General features: G+C 43.3%; 1 protein-coding gene across 1 annotated transcript; it reads left to right on the top strand.

Moving 5' to 3' along the window:
* The first annotated feature begins 1,734 nt into the window (after window positions 1-1,734).
* ATP6V1B2 (ATPase, H+ transporting, lysosomal 56/58kDa, V1 subunit B2) lies at window positions 1,735-12,143 on the top strand. The gene is made up of 14 exons (XM_014958396.1): window positions 1,735-1,750; window positions 4,581-4,636; window positions 5,354-5,452; window positions 6,089-6,182; window positions 6,277-6,354; window positions 6,876-7,015; window positions 7,143-7,244; window positions 7,602-7,699; window positions 7,927-8,050; window positions 9,177-9,327; window positions 9,688-9,770; window positions 9,864-9,968; window positions 10,161-10,290; window positions 10,422-12,143. The coding sequence occupies exons 1-14, from the start codon at window positions 1,735-1,737 to the stop codon at window positions 10,562-10,564; spliced, it is 1,419 nt and encodes a 472-aa protein (XP_014813882.1). The 3' UTR covers window positions 10,565-12,143.
* The last annotated feature ends 1,652 nt before the right edge of the window (window positions 12,144-13,795 follow it).

Below are 13,795 nucleotides of genomic sequence, written 5' to 3'. Positions count from 1 at the left end.
AGCTTAAAGCAGCCCAAGGAGATGGCAGTTGTGTCACTTGTGGTGCAGAGATGATGGGAAAGCTTACTCAGATGTGCTTGGGGAGCATTTCCACACGTCTTGTCAGATTTTTTCCAGGCAGTTCTCCGAGATTTATATTTTTAGCCATTATAAATATTTGCCATGATTTTTTCTTTCAATAACCCTACGGAAAAAAAAAAAAAAAAAAAAAAAAAGAAGATTCGTATGTAAATAAAATTCCATAAACTGTTCAAGGATATGAAGAACCACTTAAGAAATATAAGCCATATTTGCATTTGAAGAAACTAGTTTAGTGGGTTTGTTTATTATATAGCTATAAAATACATCATCAGTTTTTCACCTCTTTTGTATTTTGTTTGTATAATGAATATTATGATGTTCTATGTAATAATGTACACAATGTTATACATGAGCTATGTGCAAAGTGTAATGTAATATTTAATTAATTACATTGTGAATTTTGCAAACTAAGGTAAAACCTAGAATTAGTGATTGACATGCACGCTTTTCTTTCCAGGTAAGATTTTCTTTTCCCCTTTTCACTCATCTCAGCCTGAGGATGTCAAGTTCTCAGATGGGCTGAAACAAGTGTCATTTTTCTCTTTTTTTTCTTAAACACAGAAAATATGTGAATACATGTTTTTTTCAAGCTTTGCTTTGGTCCAAAAACCAAGAACGTGAAATTTCCCACACCTGTGATTGACTAGTAACTCCAAAGAAGTTCACCATATATGGTTCTCAGAAGACATGTATTTGAACTACCTTGCCTTAAGCCATGTTTTTCTTAAACATGATTTTAGTTAGACAAAAAATATTTTTTAATAAGTAAATAAAATGCAAAAAGGTCTGTTTTGAGCAATTGGAGTTTGCATCCCTGGGCCACATTTCCACCAGGCTTTGAACTCAGGGGAAGCAGTTTGCGAAGTATTGGGGGTTGAAATAACCTTTAAGGCTGCCACTGAGTCCTGCTGGTTTGGATTCTGTCAAGTCCTTTTGCATATTAACACACAGGAGAGCTCGTTAATGTGCTCACGGGCACGTTGCATTAGAAGGAGAGCTGAAACCTGGCCAAAGCCTTCCAGTTTTGTGTTTAATCCACTCGATGGCATTGTCCCTTTGTCTGGGGGTTATTTATGGTGTTTACCCCCTCCTTAGCCAGTTTCTTGTGCCATTGTTTAGGTTTTTTTTCCACCAGTCTCACGAGTCCTTGGTGCCAAGCCCACAATTGCCAATATCTTTTTGAAAACGTATTCCTCCAAAATATTCTAGTTTTAATGCAGAAGAAGATAGAATGTTGTTTATAACATCAAATAATTCTGTCTCACTGCTAAGCCAGGGGAACAGCAACTATTAAGATTTAAGACATATGGAGAGATGCATAAGCCATAAGGAAATAGAAGCTTGACAGGCTAATGGTTTCCTGGAAAAAGGTGTTTATAAATAACCCACTGTCTTTTTTTTTTTTTTTTAAATGAAATTAAAGGTTCAGGGGGTAAGGCAGCTCTCATTCTGTCCTTTAAACAGTTGTACTCATCAACCCTCGAACTCTGAGTGTGAGGCACCGGTGCTGGTGGGGGGTTTCCACAGACAGCCCCGTCCTGTTGCCAGTTTGTACTTTATTTTTTATCTCTGATCTGCCCCAGCAGCCACCGCCACGCTCTTAGATCAAAGCACTGGCTCAGACTGGAGGGTGGCCAGGCTGTCAGGGGGGACATGGAGGAGCCCCAAGGTCAGGACACCACCTCATTTGGCAGCTTAAAGCAGCCCAAGGAGATGGCAGTTGTGTCACTTGTGGTGCAGAGATGATGGGAAAGCTTACTCAGATGTGCTTGGGGAGCATTTCCACACGTCTTGTCAGATTTTTTCCAGGCAGTTCTCCGAGATTTATATTTTTAGCCATTATAAATATTTGCCATGATTTTTTCTTTCAATAACCCTACGGAAAAAAAAAAAAAAAAAAAAAAAAAGAAGATTCGTATGTAAATAAAATTCCATAAACTGTTCAAGGATATGAAGAACCACTTAAGAAATATAAGCCATATTTGCATTTGAAGAAACTAGTTTAGTGGGTTTGTTTATTATATAGCTATAAAATACATCATCAGCGGCTGATTGCAATTTCGGTGATTTCTGTCACCAGCTGGTTTCGCTGGAAGAGATTGGTCTCTGCTGCTGACTCACCCCAAAGGTGAGGGGAGACAAAGCAGCATTTGCCAAAGCAGCAGGAGAAAAATACCTTATAGAGGTAACACCACCAGCCCGGGGTTGATGGCATAAACAGAGAGAGGCACAGGCACCTGCAAAACCTTACTTTGCTTTAAAAATCACTCTGCCAATAGACATGGAGCTTGTGGGACCCCAACCCCCACAGCCAGAGCACTGCTCAGGGGGACTGGTGGGACCCCAATGCTTCTCACACCCCAGGCCGGGGCTGGGGACAGATGTGCCGGGGTCACCTGGGAGGGAACCCAGGGCTCTGCTTCCCTTTTATGGCAGAATTACTCCTTTTCTTGTCTGCTCGGCCATTTAGCTCTTCTCTCAATTCAGTAGTTAATATTCTCCCTCCCTCCTTTCCTTCCTCCCTTCCTTTTTTCATTCTTTCCCTTTTCCTCCTTTTCTTCCTCTTGTTCTTTCTCTTTTTCCTCATTTTCTCTTTTTCATCTTTCTTTTTTCTTTCCTTTTCTGTTTCTTCTCTTTCCTTTTCCTTTTTTTTCCTCTTCCTTTATCTTTCCCTTTCTCCCTCTCCCCCTTTCCATTTCCCTTATCCTTTCCTTTTCTCCCCTTTCCTTTTCCCCCTTTTTTCCCTTTCCCCCTTCTCTCTCGTTTTCTCCTTTTCCCTTTTTTCCTTTTCCTTTTCCTTCTCCTTTTCCCCTTTTCCTTTTGTCCTTTTCCTTTTCTCCTTTTTTCCTTTTTCCTTTTCTCCTTCTCCTTCTCCTTTTCTCCTTTTCCTTTTCCTTTTTTCCCTTTTCCTTTTCTCCTTTTCCTTTTCTCCTTTTCTCCTTTTCCTTTTCCTTTTCCTTTTCCTTTTCCTTTTCTCCTTTTCTCCTTTTCTCCTTTTCCTTTCCTTTCCCTTTTCCTTTTTTCCCTTTTCCTTCTCCTTCTCCTTTTCTCCTTTTCCTTTTCTCCTTTTCCTTTTTTCCTTTTTTCAGGGACACATATAGTGTCTTAAAGTGTTCAGCAGGATTTTGATGATAGTAAAACTGATAAATAAGAGTTCTGGCCTTAGACTGTTATACACCCAGTGACCCTCAAACTTTATCTAATGCAGTTTTGATTAGTGCTGTTTAGGAAACTACATTGCAACAGTTCAAACTGTTTGTTTCAGTGTAAATACTGGGCTGTTGACAGTGCAGACAACACATGGTAAGTGTGCCAAGCCTGGGCAGACTTGAAGTGTCGAAGCCAGATGATTCCCTGTGCCCTGATGCTCATGGAATTTGTGATCTTTCCTAGTGCCTGTTTCCTCTGCCTCGTCGTGTGACCAAGGACGGGTGCTGCTGTCTCTCCTCTTCTGCAAATGGCTCCACTTGCTCATTTTTCCCTCCCAGGGAGAAGTGATTAACAGTCACTCTCTTGGTCACTGCTCCTTGTGACCCTGATAAAGCTTTGACTCAATGTTACTTTTATCTGTGGGTCAGGTGATGCTGGGATACTCCTGTGTCCTTGGAGCAAGGCAGGAGCAGGGTTTGCTACATTTTCACAGCTTTTCCATGGGGCTGAGTGCGGAGGGATGAATTCTGGGCACAGAAGTTTTGGGTAGTGCTCACACTTGAGCTGCTGATGTTTAAGACATGAGCCTTCTGATGAGCTGGCTGTGGCCTTCTATCAATCCTGAAGTTAAGCCAGGATAACCCAAGAGTGGGAGGAGTTTGGCTAAGGTGAAATTCCACCTTTTACAGCGTGATGCACTGACCTTTTCTTGGAGACAGGAAAGGTATTGTAAGGTTTCCTTTTAGCAGTGTGCCAAAAAATACTGCAGAAGCTCTGCTGATCAGCTTTTGAGCACGAGAGGCACTTGTTTTGGTAAGTCCAGGCTTTGCCATGGGCTGTTCCAGTGCCATGGAGCAGGATGCTTCTGTGGTTAAAAAAAAAAAAAGCCTAGAAGTTGAGGATTGATACTAAGGTCTTCTCACCGCTTGTTGGATGTAAATTGCGGTGGCATCATCTTTATCACAAGTTACAGACGTTCTTATCCCTGCTTTTTAAAGATCTTGCAACTGCATTTTTCTTAGCTTAAAATGTCAACTCTGTGAGTGTTTCTGTTGGCATCCAAATTGTCCCTGGGTGTAAGCTTGCAGTGAATTTCTGTGACAGATGAGAAAATGGCAATATCATATATCATAATGTTGCCTCAGGTGCTTTGCACGTAGCAGCAAAAAAAACGCTGGCCATGCAATTAAAAATCTTCTTGTAGAGTTCATAATAAACAAAGTGGTACAGAGCTGGGCCTGAAATCTGCAAATCCAAAACTGGTGATAGGAATGAAACTTGAAAAACTTTATGTAGGATATTTCTGATGTTCTGAGGAAGTACCTGACTTGTGGCTTGTTTTCTTTCAGCTTATAAAACTGTCTCGGGTGTGAATGGCCCCCTGGTTATCTTGGATCAAGTTAAGGTAAAGTTTCATATTTTAATGAATGAAGCCTTTTTTGAGGGAGAGTTTGTAAGAAAAGCTGTGACAGGTTAAATCCAGACTGTTGTGAAATCCATGGGTCCACTGAGCAATTTTAGTGCAAGATATGTTTTTGGATGTTGAGATAAATGAAAATATGCAAGTTGCTGCAAAGCTGAGGAGAGTTGGGGGAAAGAGAGGAAACATTGTTTCAGTTTTACCAAAAATCCCCCAGAATGTTGTCTAAACTTGAATGTGGAAATGTACATAATCACTTTCTTCTTGACCTTTTTGTTACCAAAGTGTGAGTGCTCTGTAAAGGGAAACTGTAAACAGTTTTGGTGTGTTTTCTAGTTACCAGCAAGCTACTGTTGAAGGGAAACAACTGATGGCAGAAGCAGCTACAGGCAAAAGCCAGCTTTTTCTTGTGTGGGACACTGCATCGTGGCTTTCTGTTAGTGTGGCAGGACTGTAGAGGTTTTTAGAAGAGATTCTGTTGGGTTTTTCTGCAGCCTGTAGCTCCGAGTGAGGACTCTACATAGGCCCTGTGAAAATGGCTTTAGCCTGGTAAAATTTAATTATCTTGGGATGGGTTTTGTTCTGATGATAAAATTAATTTTTTAAAAAATTTAGTAGTTAAGCATAAGCTGGCTTGAAACTGATAATGTTAGTTTCTTCTGGATTTTAATGTTTTCCACCCTCTTTCTTCCTCATCTCCAGTTTCCCAGGTACGCAGAGATTGTCCACTTGACCCTTCCTGATGGCACAAGGAGGAGCGGGCAGGTCCTGGAAGTCAGTGGCTCCAAAGCTGTGGTTCAGGTGCGATTAAGGCCAGGAGTGTCTCTTGTTGCAACAGAAAAGCACTTTATTAATCAGTATCTGTCTGAGCTGTGTGAGATCTGTCTTGTCTTATGCTCTTTTGGCACTGCAAATTAAACAAAAAATCACCTACTTATTCCAAGTGCAAGTGGCATGAGTAATTTTAGAAGATTGAAGCCTGGAGTGCAGTGAGGTTTTTTTATTTGCATCCCCCCCGATTTCTTTGCTGCTACATTAAAGGAATCACACTGTAATTGTACGGTATTAGATTCAAAATCAGCTCCTTTGCTGTGTGGCTGTAGGTATTTCTTCTAAGCAGCTGTTTCTTGTTAATATTAATTTTTGTTATCTGAAGAACTTTACCCCGTTAGCAGAGGGAATTACTTGAGATCAAAGGAACGGCACCGGGTTTGTTGGTTGCTGCTGTTACACCTCATGAATTTTGTTTAAAGTGGGTTTTTATGTGCTGTTTTGTACTCGCGAGCAGCTCTTGAAATCCTTTGCTTGCAGAGGATGGCCTTGCTTTTCTGCCCTGTGGCTGAGCGAGTTCTCCAGCTGTGAAGCAGCATTCTCTTGTGTTAATTTGTAAAGCACAATACTTAGTCCTTTCTCCTGCGTTTTCTGGTATTTTTACAGGTGTTTGAAGGAACTTCAGGTATTGATGCGAAGAAAACGTCTTGTGAGTTTACGGGGGATATTCTTCGAACCCCTGTCTCTGAGGATATGCTTGGTAAGTGCTTGCATCTTGCTTTGAGAACTGATAGAGTTATCCCACACTAATGTATTTTCACAGTAACTTACATTTTGATTGCTGTTTCTTGTAGGCAGAGTATTTAATGGATCAGGAAAACCTATAGACAGAGGCCCCATTGTCTTGGCTGAAGATTTCCTTGACATAATGGGTATGTTCTTAATCTGTTTCTGGTACGGAAGTAAAAACACAAATCTGGTATTTCTGAATGTTTCCACAGTTTTAGTTTTGAACACAGGATCTAACTGTTAGCGGGGTTTTAGTCTTATTTTTAAGTGTTTGCAGCATCAAACTCAAATTAAATTTACACAAGTGCAGGATGATGAGGTGGCAGAAAAATAACTGTTTTCAGTAATGCTTGGAAGCTGTTCTTTGAAGTATTTGTAGACTGTCTTAATTATACAGCCTCCAGAGGTAAAAAGCTAATAACCTGATAGGCTCTTCTTGAAAGTGCTCTTAGCATTTACATGATCATAGAATGAGAGTCTTGGGATCTAGGAAAGGCTCAGGGTTGACCAGGTGCATCTAAAGATTTATAAGTCCAACAGTGGGGTTTGTACCTTTTGATATGAGCCTTAGACTAGTGCTCAAGGTCAGTGGTAGCTTGATCAAGCTTCAGACATCTTAATGTTTTTTTTTTTTTTAAGAGAATGCATGTTATTTCATGTACAGGTCAGCCCATCAATCCCCAGTGTCGTATCTACCCAGAAGAAATGATTCAAACTGGCATTTCTGCTATAGATGGCATGAACAGCATTGCCAGGGGGCAGAAAATCCCCATATTCTCAGCTGCTGGCTTGCCCCACAATGAGGTGAGTGCTCAAAGCTACTCTAAACAGCAGCTTGCATTTCACTGGGGTTAAAGAGTAAACTAAGATAAATTCTGGTCTGTGTAAAAGCATCAAATATTCAGCTGGACTGAAACTCTCTTTTCCCTAGATTGCAGCCCAGATCTGTCGCCAAGCTGGCTTGGTGAAGAAATCCAAAGATGTGATGGACTACAGCGAAGAAAACTTCGCCATCGTGTTTGCTGCTATGGGTGTAAGTCAATAGCAATAAATAATAAATAAGACAACGCTGAGAGTAGCTGAACACTACTTTTTTTGAAAGTATTCTCTGTAAGTCTTGCGTATATAACTAAACAGTGCTAACTTGGCTGGTGGAATGGCTGAAAATCCCAAATGGCCAGAAGTGCTGTGTCTGATCAGGACAAAGTATCTGCAACTTAATATTTCTGCCCTGGAATTCTAGTAATTCCTCATTCCTTTGGGTAGGTGAGGGAGGTCTTCATGATACAGAGAGCTTTGGATTATTAATGAGGAGTTTAGACCTTGATATGATGCAAAGTGAGAACGCTAAAGTCTGGTTGGGCACTGATACCTTAATATTCTGATTTAGGTGAACATGGAAACGGCTCGGTTCTTCAAATCAGACTTTGAGGAAAATGGGTCCATGGACAACGTGTGTCTGTTCCTGAACTTGGCCAACGATCCGACGTAAGTAGTTACACTGTTGGGGGTTGGGGGAAGGCTGAGAAGAACAAGCCTTTCTGGTGTCCTGCCAGATGTCACTTCTGTTGGTGTTTTGCAGCAAGGTTGAACTATGAGCTGCTGGCACTCTGGTTGGTGCACAGAGCAGGTTTTCTGAGGATTTAAGTATTTGTATCTTCGGACTGTTACCTCAAAGCACTTGTCATAAACGATGCCCTGCTGTTCCCTTTCAGCATCGAACGCATTATCACTCCTCGTCTGGCTCTGACAACAGCTGAGTTCTTGGCATATCAGTGTGAGAAGCACGTGTTGGTCATTCTGACAGACATGAGCTCCTATGCTGAAGCTCTGCGAGAGGTAGGTGTTTATTAACTCATGTGCTGGGTGTTAAAGAAGGGGTTTCTACTGTAAAGTGAGTGTAAACATCTGCTAAAGCTGTTACAAATAGTATTCATTACAATTATTAAGTACCCAGTGAGGGTTTTGGTTACTCGTTGATAGTCTATGATTATGTTCAGCAATCAAAAAACCACTGCTTTTATCACTCCTCGTCTGGCTCTGACAACAGCTGAGTTCTTGGCATATCAGTGTGAGAAGCACGTGTTGGTCATTCTGACAGACATGAGCTCCTATGCTGAAGCTCTGCGAGAGGTACGTGTTAATTAACTCGTGTGCTGAGGGCTCAAGAAAGGGCTCAAGAAAGGGCTCAAGAAAGGGCTCAAGAAAGGGCTCAAGAAAGGGCTCAAGAAAGGGCTCAAGAAAGGGCTCAAGAAAGGGCTCAAGAAAGGGCTCAAGAAAGGGCTCAAGAAAGGGCTCAAGAAAGGGCTCAAGAAAGGGCTCAAGAAAGGGCTCAAGAAAGGGCTCAAGAAAGGGCTCAAGAAAGGGCTCAAGAAAGGGCTCAAGAAAGGGCTCAAGAAAGGGCTCAAGAAAGGGCTCAAGAAAGGGCTCAAGAAAGGGCTCAAGAAAGGGCTCAAGAAAGGGCTCAAGAAAGGGCTCAAGAAAGGGCTCAAGAAAGGGCTCAAGAAAGGGCTCAAGAAAGGGCTCAAGAAAGGGCTCAAGAAAGGGCTCAAGAAAGGGCTCAAGAAAGGGCTCAAGAAAGGGCTCAAGAAAGGGCTCAAGGCGTGAACTTCTGCTAAAGCTGTTACAATTAGTATTCATTCCAATTATTAAATACCCAGTGAGGGTTTTGGTTACTCATTGATAGTCTATGATTATGTTCAGCAGTCAAAAAACCACTGCTCCAGTGATAGCTGAACTTATTTGACTAGTGGTTTGATATCAGTGTCTCATTTGCCTTGGCATCTTGTCCATCAGACACGGTTGTGGGGACACATTTCCCTTAGTAGGGTTTTGTGTGGCTGTATTTTGGTATCGCCTGCAGGAAGAAGTAACTTCCAGCCACTTGTGTAGCTTAATTAGGGGGAGATGGTGGGTCTGTGTGAGGGATCTGATTTCTTGGGTATGTTTTTCTGGGTTGCCCCAGGTTTCTGCAGCTAGAGAGGAGGTGCCTGGTCGCCGTGGGTTCCCAGGTTACATGTACACGGACTTGGCTACTATCTACGAGCGCGCTGGGCGTGTGGAAGGCAGAAATGGTTCCATTACTCAGATTCCTATTCTTACCATGCCCAATGATGGTGAGTTATTTTCAAGTGTGTTTAATAAATAAAGCACTTTCAGGGACTCCTTTGGAGCAACCTGCCTTGTCTTGAGCACACAGCAAGATCAGGAGGTCCTTTGGCCTTTATGTTTCTATTTGAATATTGCAGTTCTTGGGCTGCCTTCTCTGTGTTGCTAATAGAAATGCTTTGCCCATTTCAGGCTTCAGGACTCTTTTCCACCCTTTATCAGGAGTGCTCACAGCTCTAATCCTTGCATAAGAGCACTTAGTGATACACACCAACATTTTACTCTAGAAGTCACAGCAAAAGGCTGCTACCTCAGTGCTAGAATGGATATAAAAGGTCTGAAAACTGTCAACCATTTTTTTTCCACAGATATTACTCATCCTATCCCTGACTTGACTGGATACATCACTGAAGGACAAATCTACGTGGACAGGCAGCTGCATAACAGACAGGTGTGTGCCTCCCCCTCTTTAGAACATATTTAAGATTACTCTATCCATTTTGAAATACTGATGTTGGAATCTGTGGATGTCTTTTCCCTCTAGATTTACCCACCTATTAATGTCTTGCCCTCCTTGTCTCGACTGATGAAGTCAGCCATTGGAGAGGGAATGACCAGGAAGGATCATGCAGATGTATCCAACCAACTGGTATGTAAAAAAAGCCTGGTCAGAGAAGCAGAGTTGTACTTCAAATATTCCTCTCACCAAACAGTTGTGATCCAGAAAGCTCCTGAAGCTGCTTTAAAGCACCAACAGTGTTTAGTGAGACCCTTTGGGTTTGAACAGAAATCATTATGTGGGGGATCAAGATAAAAGCACTGCTGTTTCTCTCCCTCCTAGTACGCCTGCTACGCTATCGGGAAGGACGTGCAGGCCATGAAGGCTGTCGTTGGTGAGGAAGCTCTTACCTCTGATGATCTTCTGTATCTGGAGTTTCTGCAGAAGTTTGAGAAGAACTTCATTGCTCAGGGTGAGTGTTCTGAGAACGTCACCGGATGCTTTAACACCTCCCAGGTCTTGTTCCCGGATCTGCCTGGTGGGAAGATGCTTGGGAAGATGCTTTCCTGCCCCATATTTCAGTCTGTGGTGGTTTTTCTCCAGGTCCTTACGAAAACCGCACTGTTTATGAGACCTTGGACATCGGGTGGCAGCTTTTGCGGATCTTCCCCAAGGAGATGCTGAAGAGAATCCCTCAGACCACGCTGGCCGAGTTCTACCCTCGAGATTCCACAGCGAAACACTAACCACAGCTCCATCTCCAACTCCTTGCTCTGTGAAATGCTGTTCATTTTCTTTTTTTTTCCATGTGTTGGTGTTTACTTGTCGCCCTTACAATTAAAACCCACCAAGAATAGGTGACATTTGTGCCAGTGTTCCAGTGCACACTGATACCAGTTTTTAAAATATCCCTTCTTCCAAAGCCTGGATCTTCAGGAAAATACTTAGGCCAGCTCTTACAAATGTGCAATAGCTATCGCGAAGCTTGTTCTTTGAACTGGACTCTTTGTAGACATTTCAAGGGGAATGTCAGAGGATTATCAGAAATTGCAAATCTTTACTTTGAAACCAGGAACCCCACGTGGTTTAGAAAATGTTGAAAGAGCACAAATGTGACTTCCTTTGTCCAAAGCATCTGCTGGGTGCGAGGGTAGGCGGTTGCCGTGCTGCTGGTGGAACAGATGGCACTTGGCTCTCCTGCCTGAAGACCAGGCTGCTCTGTGGAAAGCACGGTGCGTGGCAACGTACCTTTCTTAAAAACGCCAGACACTGATTATATTTTTTAACTCTGGCTTAAGATTCTTAAAGGTACATGTGAACTGAGAACACTATCAGGCACAGTAGGGGCTTTTCAGAGTTTTCAGAGGTCACAGGCCAGTGCGTTGCTACCTCAACGCAGCATGATAAGGCTTAATTACTGAATTGAAGGTTTCAAATTGGAATTTGCAGACTAAGTTTCCTACTTACCCTTTCTCTTTTTTTTTTTTTTCCTTTGAATTCTGGAAATGCCAGAGACACACGAGCAGCTAAAGCGTTCCCAGATCAGTAGAGTCCCAGCGGGGAAAACTGTAGGTAATTCAAGGCTTTTGCTGCTACTGAAGGGGATTGAGATGTGGAAAAAAAAAAAGAAGCCACCTTATACCTGACACAGTTGTACTGGTGGGAGACCAGCTTTGAAAGTCTGGCTTGTACCAAATGATGCAACAGGAGAAAAAGCAGCTGAATGTGTGAATGGATATTTTGAATTCTGTTATAAATCGCGCTCCGGGCGGCACTGGGTCCCCAGCCCTGTCTGCAAGTGGTGTGGTTCACACTCCAGGCACAGGTTTGGCCAGCCAGGAGAGCTCAGCATTCCCAAACACCCCAAACTTGGCTGGTCCATTCAGTGTTGGGTTTGGGTTGTTTTTTTTTTACCCCCCCCAGAATTGGCTGAGATGAGGCTCGGAGCCCAGTGCTGGCAGGCTTTCTGCTTTTTTTTTCCAGGCTTAATGTAGTCTAAGCTCTGGTCTAGCTACCCAAAGCATGTTGCACCTCTCTGAACGCCTCCAGTGCTTGTCTGGGAAGGTGCTAACATGACTGGGATGATAAGTGTACTAATTCCAGCTTGCCCTGACGTCTCCTGTGTGCAGTTCTCTCTCTGGTTTGTTCAGTGTTCCCTGTAACTTGGACGCAATAGCAACTTTATCCCAGTGCATTCCACCCTAAAGCTGTGTCAAGTCTATTTTTCTTGAGGTTAGGGACGGGGAGGTTGGAAGTGTTGGCATGAGAATACTTTAATGTAGAGAATATCTAAATAAATTAAATATGGAAGGTGTTGAAAAAAAAAAAAGGCAGTCTTTGTGATTCTGTGGTTTAAAAACAATCTCGGGGTCTTTCAGTGGTGGCTGCGGTGTCCTTTGGGATCCCCTTTACCTGAATGAAATACTTTTTACCTCCATTTCTGTGCACAGCAAGGGCCACTTGAGCCACCCCCACACTATTTACTCGCGTCGGTGGGTTTTGATGAGGAGGATTTGGCCTTCAGCTTCAGGCCTGGAATGCTTGGTGCTGCTGGAGGGGGTGGGAGGGGCAGTCACGGGTCCAGGCTCTGCAGGAATGTTGGGGAAGGTGACACCCCAGGGGTCTCAGGGGACACTTTGCACCAGAGGAGGGTTGGGAGACCTTAAAAGGCTGCTTGAAAACGAGCTTAGAAACATGTTGGCTTTAAGTTTTCATATGAACAGCACTATTAAAGGTGAGGGGGGGCCTGGGTAGGTTTATTCAGGTGTTCCCCAGGGGTGACTCTGCTTAAATCCCTGGTGTTGGTCCCTCTCTGTGAACTCTCCCGGGGGTTTGCAGTGTGGGCTGGTGAAGGTGAGGGACCAAAACTGGTGTGAAATGGGGAGATCTGGGTTCTTCCTGACCCGTTCCAGGGAGCTAGAGGTAAACCCCAACACACCTTCATTTTCTGAACAAGGTGCGTGTCAAACCCCAGCCCCTTTGAGGGGGAAAAAAAGCCCCTTTCTGCTGATTTTGCTGTTCTTTAAAAGAGCAGAGCCTGCTGTGCTGAGCTGCACCCACACTGTCTCCCCAGAGTTTGATAAAAGCCTGAGGATGTCTCAGATCTTCTTCTATTAAATGTTCTACTGAGCTATAATTTGAGCTGTTTCTTATAAAGAAGTACAAGTCCTTGAGGTGGGACCAAAACTGGTGTGAAATGGGGAGATCTGGGTTCTTCCTGACCCGTTCCAGGGAGCTAGAGGTAAACCCCAACACACCTTCATTTTCTGAACAAGGTGCGTGTCAAACCCCAGCCCCTTTGAGGGGGAAAAAAAGCCCCTTTCTGCTGATTTTGCTGTTCTTTAAAAGAGCAGAGCCTGCTGTGCTGAGCTGCACCCACACTGTCTCCCCAGAGTTTGATAAAAGCCTGAGGATGTCTCAGATCTTCTTCTATTAAATGTTCTACTGAGCTATAATTTGAGCTGTTTCTTATAAAGAAGTACAAGTCCTTGAGGTAGACAAAGACATTAGCTCACTTTTTTTTTCTTTTAGAAAAAAAACCCTCATTTAAATATGTCCCAGCTGGCTCCTGCAGTATATTTTTCACCAGGAGAGACACTAAGGATTAGTGACGGCTTTGATTGTCCCACCGAGCTTGAAAGACTCTTACTTAATGTGGCAGAAGGAGGACCTGGAATGCTAAAAACATGTCTGATGGCTTATAAAAAAAAAAAATAAATGTTGGGGCAAGTGCTTTTGGCTTTTTCTATCCATTCACCCCCAGAGTCACTGTCTGGAGGGAGCCTGTGGCTGGGGCATGGGAGTAGGTATGAGCAGATGGTGGCCGTAGGAGGGCAGTGACACAGGTTCTGAAAACATGAGTAGGAGGAGAAGTTCCAAAGTCCAGTGAATTCCTGAAATCCCTCAGCAGGTGACTGGTTTTTGGGGACAAAGGTTGGGCAAGTGCTGTGGAGCGTGGTGGGTACCTGTGAGCATCA

Source organism: Calidris pugnax, unplaced genomic scaffold, assembly GCF_001431845.1.
Source record: "Calidris pugnax isolate Ruff unplaced genomic scaffold, ASM143184v1 scaffold280, whole genome shotgun sequence".
NCBI lineage: Eukaryota > Metazoa > Chordata > Aves > Charadriiformes > Scolopacidae > Calidris > Calidris pugnax.
The sequence above is the reverse complement of the archived record's forward strand: the minus strand, read 5'-3'. Positions and strand labels throughout refer to the sequence as shown.

What these genes read in the sequence shown, in the direction of transcription:
- ATP6V1B2 (XM_014958396.1), top strand. An exon ending in GCTCCAAAGCTGTGGTTCAG is followed by an intron (nt 5,453 to 6,088) that starts GTGCGATTAAGG and finishes GTATTTTTACAG; the next exon opens with GTGTTTGAAGGAACTTCAGG. An exon ending in GGCAGCTGCATAACAGACAG is followed by an intron (nt 9,771 to 9,863) that starts GTGTGTGCCTCC and finishes TTTTCCCTCTAG; the next exon opens with ATTTACCCACCTATTAATGT.